This window comes from Stegostoma tigrinum, chromosome 2 (genome assembly GCF_030684315.1).
Source record: "Stegostoma tigrinum isolate sSteTig4 chromosome 2, sSteTig4.hap1, whole genome shotgun sequence".
NCBI lineage: Eukaryota > Metazoa > Chordata > Chondrichthyes > Orectolobiformes > Stegostomatidae > Stegostoma > Stegostoma tigrinum.
In genome coordinates, this window is record NC_081355.1 from 47,896,945 (window position 1) to 47,913,964 (window position 17,020).

General features: G+C 40.4%; 1 protein-coding gene across 2 annotated transcripts in view; it reads right to left on the reverse strand.

Annotated features, from left to right (window-relative positions):
* lpcat1 (lysophosphatidylcholine acyltransferase 1) overlaps positions 1 to 17,020 on the reverse strand; it is a 144,062-nt gene that overhangs the window by 106,709 nt on the left and 20,333 nt on the right. The window contains exon 2 of one of the 2 annotated variants that reach the window (XM_048562080.2): positions 3,219 to 3,361. In XM_048562080.2, the coding sequence (XP_048418037.1) occupies positions 3,219 to 3,361 (143 nt within the window). Of the gene's footprint in view, positions 1 to 3,218; positions 3,362 to 17,020 lie in introns of those variants that run through there. The other variant, XM_048562098.2, reaches the window with a different exon arrangement.

Below are 17,020 nucleotides of genomic sequence, written 5' to 3' on the forward strand. Positions count from 1 at the left end.
AGTTAACATTTCGGGTCCAATACAATTCTTCTGTATTCTGAAAGTTAACTTCATTTTTCTCTCAACAGTACCTCCAGCACTTTGTTTTTACACCACTGCAACGATACCTTTCTCCAAGATAGTGGCTCCTGAGCATTTCTCCCTTAAGATTTTTTTTTCCTCAACTGACTTTCTGGAGGGTGCTCGGTCATGGAAGCAGCAGCGGCAGCAGCTGGGAGCTTTGGCAGTCTGCCGTGAGGCATGTAATGCACGCAGCTGAACTGTGGCAGCTCGCAGCATCATTGCTTCTTTTGAGGTCCAGAATGTGGGAGCAGTACCTGAGGACAACTCCAGCAGGAGTGTGGGAACAGGCAGCCGGTGGCAGGAGCAGGAGCCAGCAACCTGAGGTGACCCGCAGCAAGAACAGGAATAGATTGCAAGGTGGCAGGGGCAAGTTCAAGCCCTGTGGGGAGTGTGGGCCAGCACTTACTAACTGTGGTGTTGAAACGATAACTGTTTCTTTGTTCTTCCACTTTTTAGTAAGAAAGGCTGTAGTGTTCAACTTTTTAAAAAACAAAAAAAACCACTTTGTTTTCCTTATTTGTCAACTTTGTACCCTTGATTCTGTACCTAGGTTCCTTTCTACCCAAGATGTCATGGTAAATAGTGACTTGGAAAATTTTCACTGTCCTCATGTAAGAACAACCTAATTCAATCCAATTCAACCTTTTCTCATCAGCTAACAAAATGAAGACTGAGACACTTTAACATTTAGGTCAAGAGCCACAGAGAAGATGAGAGGAAGAACTCTTTAATGAGTGGTAAGGGCTTGTGGAACCCCATCTGGGTGGTCGAAGCAGAACCAAAAAAGGAATTTGGAAGGACACAAGACTTGCAAAAGATACAGAAACACGGGAATGGGACTGGGACTGGTTTTCAATGGACTAAAGGCCTCCTGTATACAAACTGACTGACTCAAACTTACTTTATCACGTCCGGAAACTAAGCTTCATCACGAACACAAACCAAACGCATCATTGGCTGCAAAAAAGAAGACACTGACTCCAGATAATACAGAAATAAAGTTGCGAAAACAACCTTTCATAGCTTCACCATTGAGGGATATCATTCAATGCTTATTAATATAACAGCTATTCTAAACGCTGAACATTTTCAATTAGAAATGAACTATCATTGAACAGCAGGCTGGAAAGCTATTCTGAGCAATGTTACATTAGTGGATTCCTGATGGTGTTGACAAGTTAACTGTACAATGCATCTTTTCTCTCAGAAGCTTATAACACTAAATTTCCTTCTTGACAGAAGTATCAGAAAGAGAGAACAATGATACACTTCAGTGACCTTTGAAATTTCAATTAGTACCAGCATTCACTTAAATTGCAGCATGCGATTTACATCCACCAGAAAATGGACGTTAATCCTCAATCATTTTAGATACAGCTGTTTAACCAATATCTCTTTTTTGTGCAAATATGGTCAAAGAAAAAGAAACCTTAAAGTTTTGTGGATTATATTTTAAAGCAAAACACATTTCACTGAAAGACAGATGAGACCTGCCTTAATGCAAAGTCCCCATATCGTCAGTGGCTGACATATTTTAAACAAAGTGCATCTCAAAGTTTAATTCCGTTTCTCTTCATTGACACCACCAGATCTATTGGAATATTTTGAACATGTCCAGCTTATCCAATTTTAGGGTTCTGAGGAAGGGTCACCAGACCCAAAACGTTAACTGCGATCTCTCTTCACAGATGCTGCCAGACTTGCAGAGCTTTTGCAGCAACTTCTGTTTTTTTTCTGACTTACAGCATCCACAGTTCCTTCCGTTGTTATATCTGATTTTATTCTGGATTTACAGCATCCTTGGTATTTATCTTGGGTGCAATTTTGAATTATGTTCTGAATATCATTGATAAATTAAGACCTTTAATTCACTTACATATGCTTATTATTTACCATACAATAGACATTTAAATACTAGGTTTGCTCCAATGCACTCAATAAATCATGTTCTGCACTGTTTCTGAAATTGTCTTAGCTCAGCATGTCATTAAAGCTAACATACTTTAAACCTAAGCAAAAATTAAGTCTCTTTCCAGTCTTGCAAGCTCAATTGCTCCCTAGCAACACACCATTTTTATAATTCAAAATGACAAAAAAAAGGAAAATTCTGAACTATGGTGTTTTATAGACCGTAAATACACAAATTGAGAGCTCAAGAGCAACGCACATACAAATGCAGAGATAATCGGCAACAGATTAAAAAAGGGTAGAGTGAAGTGCTGATTTCAAAGCTTCATAGTATTCCTCTTCCTTAGCTGATAATTATGCCAATTTTGAAAACTGCTCTACAAGGAAGGCATCAGTAATAAACAGAATACAGACAGATTTTGTAACATTTCAATCCCAACCCCAAAGTTTGCATTTAACAGTGGTTAAGTCAGCACAACAAAAACATATGAACTTTATATTTCACCGTACATTGTACAATGAGAAACATTTAGCCATAATTGACAAATATCTGAAAACTAGTATATGCATATAGAGGTGCTTGGTTGTATATTTCCGACAGCTGCAAAACCAAGACATATATACAGCTGCAAAACAATTGCTGCTGACTGAACTACATAAAAGGAGGATTTCATTTATGTGCAACTAAAATTCTGCATCACATCTCCATAAATTGCACAAAAAACTCAATTTAAAAACTCAAATAATTTTCATAAATGAAATTTTTATTGCAGGGGAGGGAAGTGGAGCAGACCAGCAGAGACAAAAGAGTTTAACCATGACTCTCCAAGCCACTGAGGTGGCGTGGCAGGGGGAAAGAAGAAACTCAACCAACAAGCTTGTACTGATTCAGCATCAGTTTTACTTGTTTGTATGCACGAGTCTTATTGGAATAGAAACAAAAAGTAAATGCCAACAGAAAACACCACCCACAAAAAGTAACCTTCATTAAAAAGAATATCCAAAATGTGAATAACCCAAAATATTGGCCAAATAATCACGTTGTTTGAGAATTTCTTCAGTCTGTATTTCAATGGAACTGTCAAGTTGAATGAATTAAGGTTTGAAGAGACTGGAAGGCAATCAAATCTTGAAGTTGAAATAACACTAATTTTTTTTAAACTTTATCAAAGTATGATCATTTTCCCTTCAACAGGAACTGATTAACAACATCTCAATGATCAGCAGTATAGGAGGTAGACACTTACTTTCTCCACATGTTCATTGGTTTTTCAGGTTCTTTTTCAATACGTCCCCATGCAGCGAGGAAGGCAAACGGCCAAGCCAGCAACATCATGAAAGCAGCCAGCAGGAGACGAATTGGGAACAGAGTCACAGTCATGATTGCTATCTGAAAAATTTAAATATACACAATGTTGGATCGCAAAACAGAGCAAGTTTTAATCCAAGACAATTCGTCAGTGTATTTCACTACATTTTAAATATTTAATTATCACAACGAATTGAAAAGTTAAGAGATTTTGTTAACTCACTGAAAGTTTGAGATATTAATCTAAAAAGCACACTTTAAATGGGGGTCTGTTAATTTTAAAGGCACTCACAGCCGGTATTACAGCAATGCAAGAACTCAAGTATATATCAGCAGTTCTAATTTAGAAATCTCATTCACCATTTTTGAAAGACTACTAGCTCACTAGCCATTGAACAAGTGATACCAGACATTCACATGGCAGAGAAAGATCATGAACTAGAACTTGCAATGCAAATCCAATACAAAGAGGGACCATTTTTTTTCTCTCAACAGAACACCCAGAGAGTAGGAAGTGAGTTTAGGAGGATGAGGGGGGATATGATTGAGACGTATAAGATTAAGGGATTGGACAATCTGGAGGCAGGAGGTATGTTTCCGTTGATGGGGGAGTCCAGAACCAGAGGATACAGTTCAGAAGTAAAAAAAGTAGGCCATTTAGAAGAGTTGAGGAGAAACTTCTTCACCCAGACAGTGGAGGATATATGGAATGCTCTGCCCCAGAAGGCAGTGGAGGGCAAGTCTCTGGATACTTTCAAGAAAGAGATAGATAGAGCTCTTAAAGATAGTGAAATCAAGGGTTATGGGGTTAAGGCAGGAACAGGATACTGACTGTGGATGATCAGCCATGATCATAATGAATGGTGGTGCTGGCTCGAAGGGCCAAATGGCCTACTCCTGCACCTATTGTCTATTGTATGTTATAACAAGTTTCACTTCAAAGATGTAACAAAAATAGCTAATCTGAGAACTTATTACAAAGATTTCAAAGCATTGGCACTGTTTATTCATATTCATTTGACAAAAATTAGTCACTTGGTACGTGGCCACTTAATTCACTTTCAAGCAGGTGAGGCTTGAACCTGAGCCTCCTACCTCAAGAGCACAATAAATACTGCATGAAAATACTGCAGACTGGTTGAGGCATTGTCGTGGAGAATGTGGATAGCTGGCTGTCTGCCATTCTTTTGTTCAAATGAAAAAGACACAATGCCTGGGATAACAAGGTGTAGTGCTGGATGAGCACAGCAGGCCAAGCAGAGGAACAAGAAAGCTGATGTTTCAGGTCTAGGCCCTCCGTTTTTTGCTCTCTGCAGACAGCAGAGCCTTGTGTATAAATATACAAAGATGCCAGAAAGTACAAGTGAGCCACACCACTGACAGTATTAAATTGGTTACTAGTATACTTGGTTGTTAAGCACAGGCTAATTGTGGAATCAGTTAACGTAAGACACTGATTTAATTTGCAAAATTGTGTCATAATAGAAAGACTACTACATTCAATGAGCATTCATATGAAGCAGATGTAGGCATGGGGAGGATGGGGGAGGCAGACTGACTGATGGAGAGACAGTAGTAAGGTTTGAAAAAAATCAAATACTGAAGTAAAAAAACTTTGAAAGGTCATAAGAGAAAAAGCGAGTGGGAGAGTTGATCAATGTTACAAATCAGTTAGCACAGGCACAACAAATTTAACAGCTTCCATTTGTGCTATATCATTCTGTGGTCGAAGCCAAACATTGTGCAAAATCACTAACTTTTCATGTTTGAGTTTTCTTTTAAATGTGGACTAAAATGAAGAAAGTTTTAAAACCAGATATTGCATTGATTCCTGCATGGTTCGAAAGCAAGTAACCAGATTCTCATCCCGAACATGGTTTGCATAGCTGTAGGTTACAGCAGTGGTTGCTGAAGCGAAAGGGCTCTGTAAAAATGGAACTTTGGTTTACAGCAACTTGCTATTTCTGTCTGCCAACAATTACGCGATCGGTTTTCAGAGAACTAAACAGCTTGGGACTGTGACCAAGACATAGTCAAGTCCTAAAGTTCCCACCAGCTTAGGGGCTCTCTCCCTCTCTGTTCTCGGTAATAAGTCACTTTAAGCCTTTATCTTTCCTTCAGCAGTGACATTACGTGGTGACTTGCTGCCCTGTGCCCCATGCAAGCAAACTGAAGCATCTCAAAAAGGAAAATCAAATTGCAACATTCTAATCATCACAAGAAACAAATACAGTGAACAACAAGCACTGAACTGTTTTCCCAGGTTTTTAAATTGAGGCATTTTTAATCAGAGGATTAGTGTTTTAAATGGTAGAGTTCAATGCTGATAGATTTTAGGTAAACCGTTGTGAACTACCTGTAAAAAGTACCATTTATTGTTAAATGCAGAAACCGTGCCTGTCTTTTCTATCAACCTGGGTCTAAAGTACAATTAAATTTGGAAACTTGTATGTATTATTTAAAAAGTTTACCTTTTGTGATGAGTATGGGGGTAGCAAGGCTTGATTTCTAGCTGGCTACCCCAGTGACATTCTTCAATTTTGGCAGCTCCCATTACTTAAAATCTGCCTGATACAATTAAAACAGTGAGAAGTGGATATTATTATTGCTAAATTTCCTTTATCAAAGGTTGATGTGACAATCTAGAATTAGAGTATTAGACAGCAGAAAAGAAGCGATCTTTCTGTGTAATCACTGAAAGAGATCAGAATTAGGCTTTCAAAGTCAGAGCACCTGATTAATTACTGCCAACAGGAAGAATATTAATCTAAGCATTTCCTTTTCAATAAAAGCTGCTCAACTGATTCTACAAAGAGAAGATTATGAAGGTGATCGAAAGGGCGGGTGTACAGAAAATTCTTTCCTTGTCAGGAAGGCCTGACCCATGGATCATAAACATTAGATAATCATTAACTTTTTCTAAAATAATAGAATCGAGTCTTCATCCTATTGAAAAGATGTTGTTAGACTTGGAAAGGTACACAGACAATTTCAAAGGATGTTGTCAGCATTGGATGGGTTTGAGGAGGAGGGAGTTAGCAGGAAAGGCTAAATAAATTGGGGCTATTTACCCTGGAGTGGAGGCTGAGGGGAGACCTTATAGAAGTTCATAAAATCATGAGGGGCACGAATTGGGTGAATTGCCAAGATCAGGGTTGGGGAGCAGAGGGTATGGTTTAAGGTGAGAGGGGAAGATATAAAAAGGGACTGGAGGGGCAACTTTTTCGTACAAAGGGTGGTGTGCCCTCTGAATGAGCTGCCAGAGGACATGGTGGAGATTGGTACAATTATAAAACCTAAAAGGCATTTGGGTGGGTATATGAATAGGAGGGGTTGAGAGGGATATACACAGAATGCTAGTATATAGGACTAGATTAATTTAGAATATCCAGTTGGGATGGAGGAGTTGGACTATCTTTTTCCATGCTGTACAACTCCAACTATGTAGAACTTAGCATCATGAGCAGTACAAAAGCAGAATGCAACTGATGCACTTAAGTGGAAGTTTGATGAATTAAGACAAAGAACAAAAGCATACAGGATGTGTTAGGTGAAAAACAGGATAAAGTTATGCACAAAATAAATTACAGTTTGGGTTTACTTTGTCAATTGTGTGTGCTGGTAAATACCATGTGTTTTTTTTTCTTAATTTATACCATTTCTGTTCAAACAACCTGCTTGAAGTTTAACAGTATTCTAAACGTAACAATTGTTCAGTTATTGCTGATCCACAAGACATTTAATGCAGCAACATCACAGAACTGGCTTGAAGCAATAAAAAACATGTAATATATTAAACAATGTAGCTTCCACCAATTATATTTGTACTATTTGGGTCTGTTGATGGTATTGAGGTACTAAAAAAAAAATCAAGGTTCATACTATAGTGCAGTACCAAGGAAGTGTTGCAGAGTCAGTTTTTTCACCCCGTGGCCTGTAAGTGAAGTAGCCACGAAAGGCCCATCAAACCAAGTGAGGATTTGCCATGCAAAATGTTACGCTTTTCACGGAAAAAGGGCTAATACTGGAAGGAGTATGAAAGGAAGCACATGCAACATGTCTTAATGGCTACCGCCCAGCGTCTCTGGCCTCCATAATCATGAATTACTTAGACAGGTTGATCATGGTCCACATCAACTTTAGTCTCCCAGAGGCTGCCTCAATCCCCCTGCAATTTGCCTGCTGACTAAAACAGGTCCACAGCAGATGCCATTTCCCTAGACCTACACTCATCCCTGGAACATGTGGACAATAAGTACACCTACATTAGGCTCTTACTCATTAACTATAGATCTGCCTTCAACACTATAATCCCCTCCAGGCTAATCTGAGGGCCGAGACCTAGGTTTTGGCTCCACCTTCTGCAACTGGATCGTCAGCTTCCTGAGCTACAGACAACAGCGAAGATAGACAACTGCATCTCCTCCATGATAACCCTCGACACTGGAACCTCCCAAGAATGCATTCTCAGCCCCCTACTGTACTCCCTGTAGACCCACAACTGTTTAGCCAAATTCCAAACAAATATCATTGGCAAGTTTGCCGATGAGACCACCGTGGTAGGTCAGATATTAACAACTCAGAGTACAGACATAGAGCTTGGTGTTGTGGTGCAATGATAACAACTTCTCTCTATCAGTAAAACAAAGAACTGACCATTGACTTCGTGAAGAAAGGAGGAGGACACACCCCATCTACATCAAGGGAGGTGAGGTGGAGCGGGTCGACAGCATCATGTTCCAATGGCCAACGACAACAGACCACCTGTCCTGGACTTCCAACATAATTGATGGTCAAGGCAGTTTAGGAAATTTGGCATGTCCATAAAGACCCTCACCAACTTCTGCATAAGCATCATAAAAAGCACGCAAGCCAGATGCATAACGGCCTGGTACAGCAACTGTTCTAGATTAGGACGAAGAAAATACACAGACGGTTGTGTGCACAGCCCACACCATCATGGAAGCCTACCTCCCATCCTTTTCTTGATGTGCCCCATCTCCATTTCAGGGAATAAACTGTCCACTGCCATTCACTACAAAGCCACTGTCTCCCATTGCTTCCTTTACTACAGCTCTTCCCAACCTACATCCTTCAAGGATTCCATCCCATTCTTCCCGTCCCTTGGCCCCATGTCGTATCTGTTTGGATGAAGCCACCTTCTCAAACAGTGCTACTGACATGGTTTCCTTCTTCCATAACTGTGGATTCCCACCCACTGTGGTTGACAGGACTGTCAGCCACACCAAACCTGTCCTTGTCTCTTCCCATCACTCTGAACAGCACTATCAGGTTCTCACTTTCCATCCCACCAGCCTCTGCATTCAAAGGATCATTTGCCATACTTCAGAAAGCTCCAGCAGAATGCCACAAAGCACATCTTCCCCTCACTCCTTATCTGTATTTCGCAGGGATCATTCCCTCTGGGATACTCGAGCCCATTCCTTAACCACCAACACCACGCCCATCTTCCCACGTGACCTCAGAAGATGCAACACCCACCACTTCATTTCATCCCCACTCAACATTCAAAAACCTAAACAGTCTTTCCAGGTGAAGCAGCATTTCATTTGTACCTCCTCCAGTCCTGCGGAGAATATCTGCAGGACCAAACATGGTCTACTCTACACTGGAGAAACCAAATGCAGATTGGGTCACCCCTTTGCAGAATACCTCCGGACCATGCGTGAGCATGACTGTGACCTTCCCATAACTGGTCATTTTAACACAGCATCCTGCTCACACTCCCACTTGCCTGTCCTCAGCATGCTGCAATGATGCAGCAAATCACAGTGAAAACTAGCAGAGCAACATCTCATCTTCAAACTCTGCACTTTATAACCTTCTGGGCTAAATATTTAAGTTTTGATTAGATTCCCTATAGTGTGGAAACAGGCCCTTCGGCCCAACAAGTCCACACTGCCCCTTGAAGCATTCCACCCGGACCCATTCCCCCTATAACCCACACACCCCTGGAACATTATGGGCAATTTAGCATAGACAATCTACCTAGCCGGTTGCCCGAGGCTGGAATCAAACCCAGGTCCCTAATGCTGTGAGACTGCAGTGCTAACCACTGAGCCACTGTGCCGCCCCAAAAGTTCAATACCTTCAAATTGTGAACCCACTCTATCCCTTTGTTTCAAACCTTGCTAAAAGATGGGGAATGGCCTAAACATGGATTTCACCAGTTTTAAAATCTCCCCACCCCTGCTCTCATCCCATGTGTAACCCTCCCTCTCATCCCCACCCCCTTGAGCTAACACAACTTGTCCATCTTTTCCCCCACCTATTTGCCCCTCCCACCTATCTTCCCCAGCTCCACCTCTCCTCTCTATTTCCTAGCTCTGTTCCCTCTCGCCATTTCAGAAGGGTCCCAAACTGAAACGTCAACTTTCCTGTTCCTCTGATGCTGCCTGGCCTGTTGTATTTCTCCAGCTCCACATTGTTATATCTACTGCTTGACCCAAATAGTGACCTCCAGTATTTTTTGTTTTCACTCCCATCCATAGACTTCGCATTGCTGTAGAAAAGTTGCCAACATTAAAGACCACTCCCATCCCAGTACTGTTCTACTACAACCTCTCATGCAGAAGATACAGAAGCTTGAATAAATGCATCAATAGGTTCAAGAACAGCTTCTTCCCTGCCATTATTAGACTGCTGAAAGAACACTCTAACCAATGTTGATCTTGCTTTGCACACCTGTGCTATTGTAACCTTTATGCCTCACTCTAAGAACCTAATTTAATCTACACATCGTAAGATTACCTACAGTGTGGAAACAGGTCCTTCGGCCCAACAAATCCACACTGCCCCTTGAAGCATCCCACCCAAATCCATCCCCATATAACCCACGTAACCCTGAGCACTATGGGCAATTTAGCATGGCCAATCCACCTAGTCTGCACATCTTTGGACTGTGGGAGGAAACCCACGCAGACACAAGGAGAACGTGCAAACTCCGCACAAACAGCTATCGGAGGCTGGATCGAACCCAGGTCCCTGGCACTGAGGCTGCAGTGCTAACCACTGAGCCACCGTGCCACCCTTTGATCTGCCTGTACTGCTTGCAAAAAAGCTTTTCACTGTGCTTAGGTACGTGACTACAATAAATCAAAACTGGACTTTTGTACAAATCCAATAATGACAATAGTGAATTGTGATCGATGCAACATCCCAACTGATTCATCAATATGCTTTTTTCAAAAACAAAAAAATTGCCATCCTCACCTGGTTTGACCTACATGCAACTCCAGATCCGCAGCGTGGTGACTAACTCTTAACAGCCCTCCAGCTAGCCACCTCTGTTGTGCCCAATTGCTAAAAAAGTTTTGAAAGAAGTAAATAAAAGCATACACACCTGCTGGCTTTGAATTATGCATTGGAAGTGGCAATAACAAACTCAGCTCTTGCAGAATTCTCCTTACTGGGATGCTACAGCCAAAACCGGAAGAGAAATAGCCAGACAATCATCCTTATGAAATAAAACCTAATAATGTACCAGGCACTGTTCTGTCAGCGGCACAGGACATACAGCACAATATAAATCAGGAGGAAGTCAAGACAGAGCATCCAGGAGGCACTGGGAACTGTCAGCAGAATTTTACTCAAACACAAGGTGAAACCTCATGGCCCAGCACATCATTACCATCACCATCAAGCCAAGTGATCAGAGTTCAAAGGGCTATAAAGGAGGACATGATGGGAGCAGCACAAGGCACGCCTGAAACAGACATTATCCTGAAGGTTACAGCACAGGCTACTTGTGTGCCAAACAGCATTAGCAGAGTAATAGTCAGGGCTAAATAATTTTAAAACCAACAGATCACTACATAACTTTGCAGCCCTACTGGCTGTGAATCTTGGTGGACAACTAATTAACTTAAGGAAAAGGTTTGCAAATATCTCTTCAATGACAACAGAGACTAGTAAATCGCTGCAAAAACTGAAACGTTTGCGATAATTTTCCAACAAAACGTGGTGAAGTTACAAGACGGGTCTGTCTGCACACCAAACAGCATAAGGAGTAATAAACAGACCTATAAATTTCCAGAATCAATAGATTTGGTCCAAGCTCTGCCATATCCAGTGATCAGAGGCAGCAGCTCCACAAATATTCTCATTCTCAAATGAGAGAGCAGCCCAATATATCACTACAAAAGACAAAACTGAAGCACTGGCAACATTCTTCAGCCAGAAATACTGAGTGGATTACCCCCCTCAGCTTTCTCCAGATGTTTCCCAGCATTACAGATGCCCATCTTCAGCTAAATCAATTCACTTCACATAACATTAAAAAGAATGTCTAAAACATACTGCAAATACTACAGGCCTTGACAGCATTTCAGCAATAATACTGAAGACCTGAGCTCCAGAACATGTCACATCTTAGCCTAGATGTTTTAGTACCGTTCCAACCACTTATCTATCTGAAAATGAAAAAAAAACAACCGCCCAGGTATATGCAATACACAAAAAGCAGGTGAAATCCAACCGAGCTAATTACCAGCCTATCTATTTGCTTTCAAATCAGTTCAGTGATGGAAGAGATGATCAACGTACTATCTAGCAGCAATAACCTGTTCATGACGCTTAGTTTGTGTTCTGTCATTGCCACTAAGCTTGGGACCTCATTAAAGCCTTGATTCAAATTTGAACCACAAGGTCATCTCTAAATGGGTAGAAGAGTGTGACTGCCTTTGACTTCAAAGCCACATTGTATAGTGTGGCAAAGAACCATACAAGTATCAGGGAATGACCATTTTCAACAAGATGGAATTTAACCAACTTGACGACATTACCATCACAAATCCCCTATGATCAACATCCTTGGGGTGGAGTTTAACCAGGTCAAAGCAGTTCCAATGACACAAACAGCTTGACATTACCCAGTAAAAGCAGTCCATTTTTACTGAGGATGTGGTACCAATCATTCACTCCTACCACCAAAATACAGTTACAGCAGTGTTAATGATCTACAAGACAATGCAGAAATTCACCAAGGCTATTAAGTCTTTATTCCAAAGCCACTCCCATCCAAAAGAACAAGGGCAACAGATTTGAGAAAACTGTCACCTGCAAGTTTCCCTCCAAGCCATTGTCATTCTGATTGGAAATATGTCAACGTTCCTTCACTGCCACTGCATCAAAATCCAGGTACTCAAAAAGACAGCTCACCACCTCTTCAAAAGGTAACTTGGGATAGGCAAATAAGTACTGGCCCAGCCAGTAACATTCACATATTATGAAAAGATAAAGTTTCAGCTGGTTCAAGTATTATATATTTTGTTTGCCTGTTGTTATTTTTTGATAGAGCAATATAGTTGAGATTGTCAGGAGTATTCAGGCAACCTGCAACTTGACTGAGAAACAAGTAATCTTTTCTCTCCAATCTCATAACCTGGTGATATCAGAGTCTACTTGCAAAGGCAAATAACAGTTAATTCATTATTGAAGCCACTACGACTGCAAAATTCAACCCCTTCACTTTAAAGAGAATTTTCCGTAAGTAACATGTCTGCAACAACGAGAGACCGAATTTACATTTATTTTTTTTAAAAAGAATAAACTGTACTTAAAAAGGTGTGCACATGTAATTTTAGATGATACTTTTATCACTTTTACTTTATTAACTATAGCAATAATTGCACACAAAGCTAGGTTAAGTTATTTAAATTGGAAAACTTTGCTGGTTACTTTTAGGTTGAAACCACAAACTGAAAGAGGGCTACATGCAGGTGCATACTATTTCTTAGTTCACAATGTGGACATGCCTGGTTTCGTCATTACAACAGAGCTCTTTCAGCTCAAGAAAGTACGTGAACTTCAAGCCTTGGGTTATCAAACAATCTACTGCTACAAAAAGCAAGCTTTAAAATCCAAGAATCCTCATTATATTACGACACTCAGGTGATCGAAACAGATGCTTGAAAATCTTGGGAGACTTGTTATGTAAGCAAACCTTGCCCTGCCAGACAAATACCTAAAAACCTAAATAAGTCTGTGCACTGGTGTGATAAACATCAGAAACCAAAGGGAGAAACGTACACAAACATTTTGCAGTATGAATACGTGACAGAAATTGAGTTGTTATATATGGTGACCAGTAAAACAAGTATTGAACAGTCAAGTATCATAAAGTATTCAGGCTAAAATTTAGAATGAATCAAACTAGGATAAAGTATTGGATATCATGGTATAAAATAACAGTGAAGTTTATGTTTAGATTTTTAATTAAAAGACACGATTGTTTCATTTGCCCAATTACAGAACAAGTGGCAGCTATTCGGACCAAGGTATTTACAATGGCTGTCTGCTACACGCACATTACTGGAATATCTCACACCAACAAATTAAAGCTATTGTTTTGCCTTTGTCAACTATCATCCATTTGAACCAAATCTCAAACTGATTCAGAATTAATCAAAGGGCATATATGTTTGACAATGTACTTAAAACAAATTAAACTAATTCACGTCCATGAAGTTTCCACAAGTTGTGAAGCATTCAGCACTATCAGATAAAAACAAAATGTTGCTGTCGTGATCACTGCCTCGAATGCAAATCAACTCAAAATGCTACAAACTAAGATGCTCAGTGCAAAACAAGACCCTTCCAGTTTGTTACACGAACAAAATGTGAACACATGGCACACCAGACAAAACAACATCGAAAGGTATTTTTAAAAGAAATCAAAAAATAATTGATCATATTGAACAAGTCAACAAATGAAAAAGGTACAGCACAAGAATAGGCCCTTCAGCCCTCTAGGCCTGTCCCGACTTTGTGCCCTAATTAATCCAAAACTAAACCTGCCAATTTTCTATCCATACCCTCTATCCCCTCCCTATTCAAGTCCCCATTCAGGTGCCTCCTAAATGTCCTCAATGTGCCCACTTCTACCACCTCTTCTGGTACTGCATTCTAGGCTAATACTCTGCATGAAAAACTTCCCTTACACACCTCCATTTAAATTCCACCACCCCCACCCCCGACCTTGAACCTATGCCCCCTCCTACTTGAAACTTAAATCCTGGGAAAAAGCCTCTTACTATCCACCCTATGAGTGCCTCTATAATTTTGGAGACCTCCATGTCTCCTCTCAGCTGTCATGTATCCAGCAAAAACAATCCTGTTTTTTTTTAAACCTTTCCTCAATGTCAATGCTCTGGAGACCAGACAACATCCTGGTGAACCTATAATGGAAACCAAAAAATGAAACATCACTGCAAGATGAGGCCAAGCTTATGTGTATGCAAATAACATTATAACTGCACATAATTTTACCGATACTCCTCAGCCATACAATTGTACAGATTATTGTCTGAATATTGCCCAGAGATTGAAGCTTTAAATCTATTGAGTGGTGCTCTACCTGTTCTTTCCTAGCCATTTTAAGACTCCATTCACCTTACTGTCTCAATTCCTCAGTCACACACACTTTCGCCTCTCCTCATGCAACATTTCCACTCAACATAAATTTCCAGTTTTTCTGCTGTCACCAGTATTTTTGAAAATCCCTCTAATTAACCTGTGGCTTTCCTTGATTTCTTCTTCACCAACTGAGACAGCACCCATCAGATCCTTTTTCCCTGGCAACCACTCCATGCAGGTTGCCAGGATTTAACTTTGTGCTTATTCCTCAACAGCTTCAAGAATATTCACCCACTGTTCAGGATTCATTGAAACAATGTCTTGCCTGCCTCTTGGAGATTGTCTAAAATGGGTGAGAAGGAGCAAATGGATGTAGAGCATTTGTTCAATCATCTGAACGTGGCAGGATAGGTGAAGTATACAGAATCTTGGGTGTTATAAGCTGGAGTACGGAGTACAAAAGCAAGGAAGTTATGATAAATTTCGGTTCAGCTTCAACTAGAATTTTGTGTCCACTTTAAGGAATCACTTTTCTAGGAAAAGCATGATTCACGAAAATGGTTCGAGCGACGCGAAACTGGTTTAATGGAGACACAGGAGAAGCTACGCCTGTACTCAGAGAAACGGTTTAACAGAGGTGCTCAAAGTAATGAGCATCTGCTTGGAATAAATAGGGGGAAACTATCCCCATTAGTGGAAGGATCAAGAACAAGAAGATTTAAGGCAATTAACATAAGGTGCGACAAGAGGAAAAAAAACTTATTTTATACAAATAGGATGTGGAATGCTTTGCCAGAGACTGTGATGGAAGCACTTTCATTCATGACCTGCGAGAGAGAGCTGGATAATTGAAACAAAAAAAATCCAGAATTAATGCAAAAGGCAAGGCATGGTATAAGGAGCTGCTCTTGTAGGAGGCTTACACGAACATGAGTTGAATGGCCTTTTATACAGTAACTATTGCACGATTCAATGATACCAACGTCCAAAGCATCACAGAAGGCCTAAATTAGAAGGCTAAATGCTGCTGATTCTGTAAACCTGAAACACAAACAAAATGTTAGAAATACCCTGACCTAGCAGCATGAATGGAGAGAAAAATTGTATTAACACTTCAAGTCAGATAGGAATCTTTGGAATTAGAGAACTTCTGATTTATCAGCAAAGCAACACATCACTCTCATTTCAAACCACACCTTAATGACTCATGAAACATACTACTTCCATCTCATCCTGCCTTAATGCAACTTCACAACCGTTCCCTCAAATCTCCCCACTCATTTACAAGTTAACTCAATCTCACATCTCCCTTTCATGTAGTCTCAACTGCCTTGACATTTTGGACATTTAAGGTGAAAATGAACCTGCATGTTAAGTCTAAGGGTCATAATTGAGAGTACACCTGATATTAACTGACTTAATTTCATCTCCTGTCAGGCCTCATTCTCAGTCAAAATTCTCCTAGATGATGACAAGCAATAACAGACCAGATCTTTAAAACTCTTTCACAAACCTTCTTCACCTCCACCAAAAGCAGTCTGAACGTTTTTTGGATCTATTCGTCACCAAAATTCACTCGAATAGCTTTTGCTGCCACCTTCCCAGCTCCTAATTGGGAGAAAATCCTATAAATCAACTTCACAATCAATGCATAGTCTAGAATTTCTTCCAGTTTCCTTTTGCTCACACTGCATCTCCCCAAAAGCTTCTCCAAATTCAATTTTATTGATACACTTTGCTACATTTCCTTTTCCTAACTCACCTCCTAAACAATTACCTTTCCCTGACCTGAGGTAACTAAAGGAAAATAAACCTGCCAGGCTACACAAATAGAGAAATGGAATGGGCCTTACAAAGTTTATTTTTAAACACCCTTTTTTGCAACTCTTTGTACACTCTATCACCAAGAGCTCCTCTCTCTACTTTGTCACAACCCTGAAGGGAGGAGTGTATTCGTAATCAAGCCCCACTTCTCCATTTGTCATCACAATTGATATTATAAACTTTAGTATAAGCATCAAAACATGGTGTAATTGTTATGAAAACTAACTATATGCCCTTATAACCCAACATGAACATCTTCATTTGCAACTAAGACAGATGACTCTGCAGAAATATTGTAAAGTAGAAAACCGGCAAAAAGGGACAATTTCTGTGCATCAATAGCCCTTTTGGGGTGAGGGGAGGGGCAAGAAGATGATGATGCTAGTGGCAGCGGTGGGAATGATGGCAATGGCGATGATATCATCACATTGTTGTTGACCTCAGAGAGTGACAATGAGACAGCAGATTATTTGGACCAACATCTTTGCTTGAATCACAGCTTAAAAATCTAAAGGGCTGTTATCAGACACAGACACACAT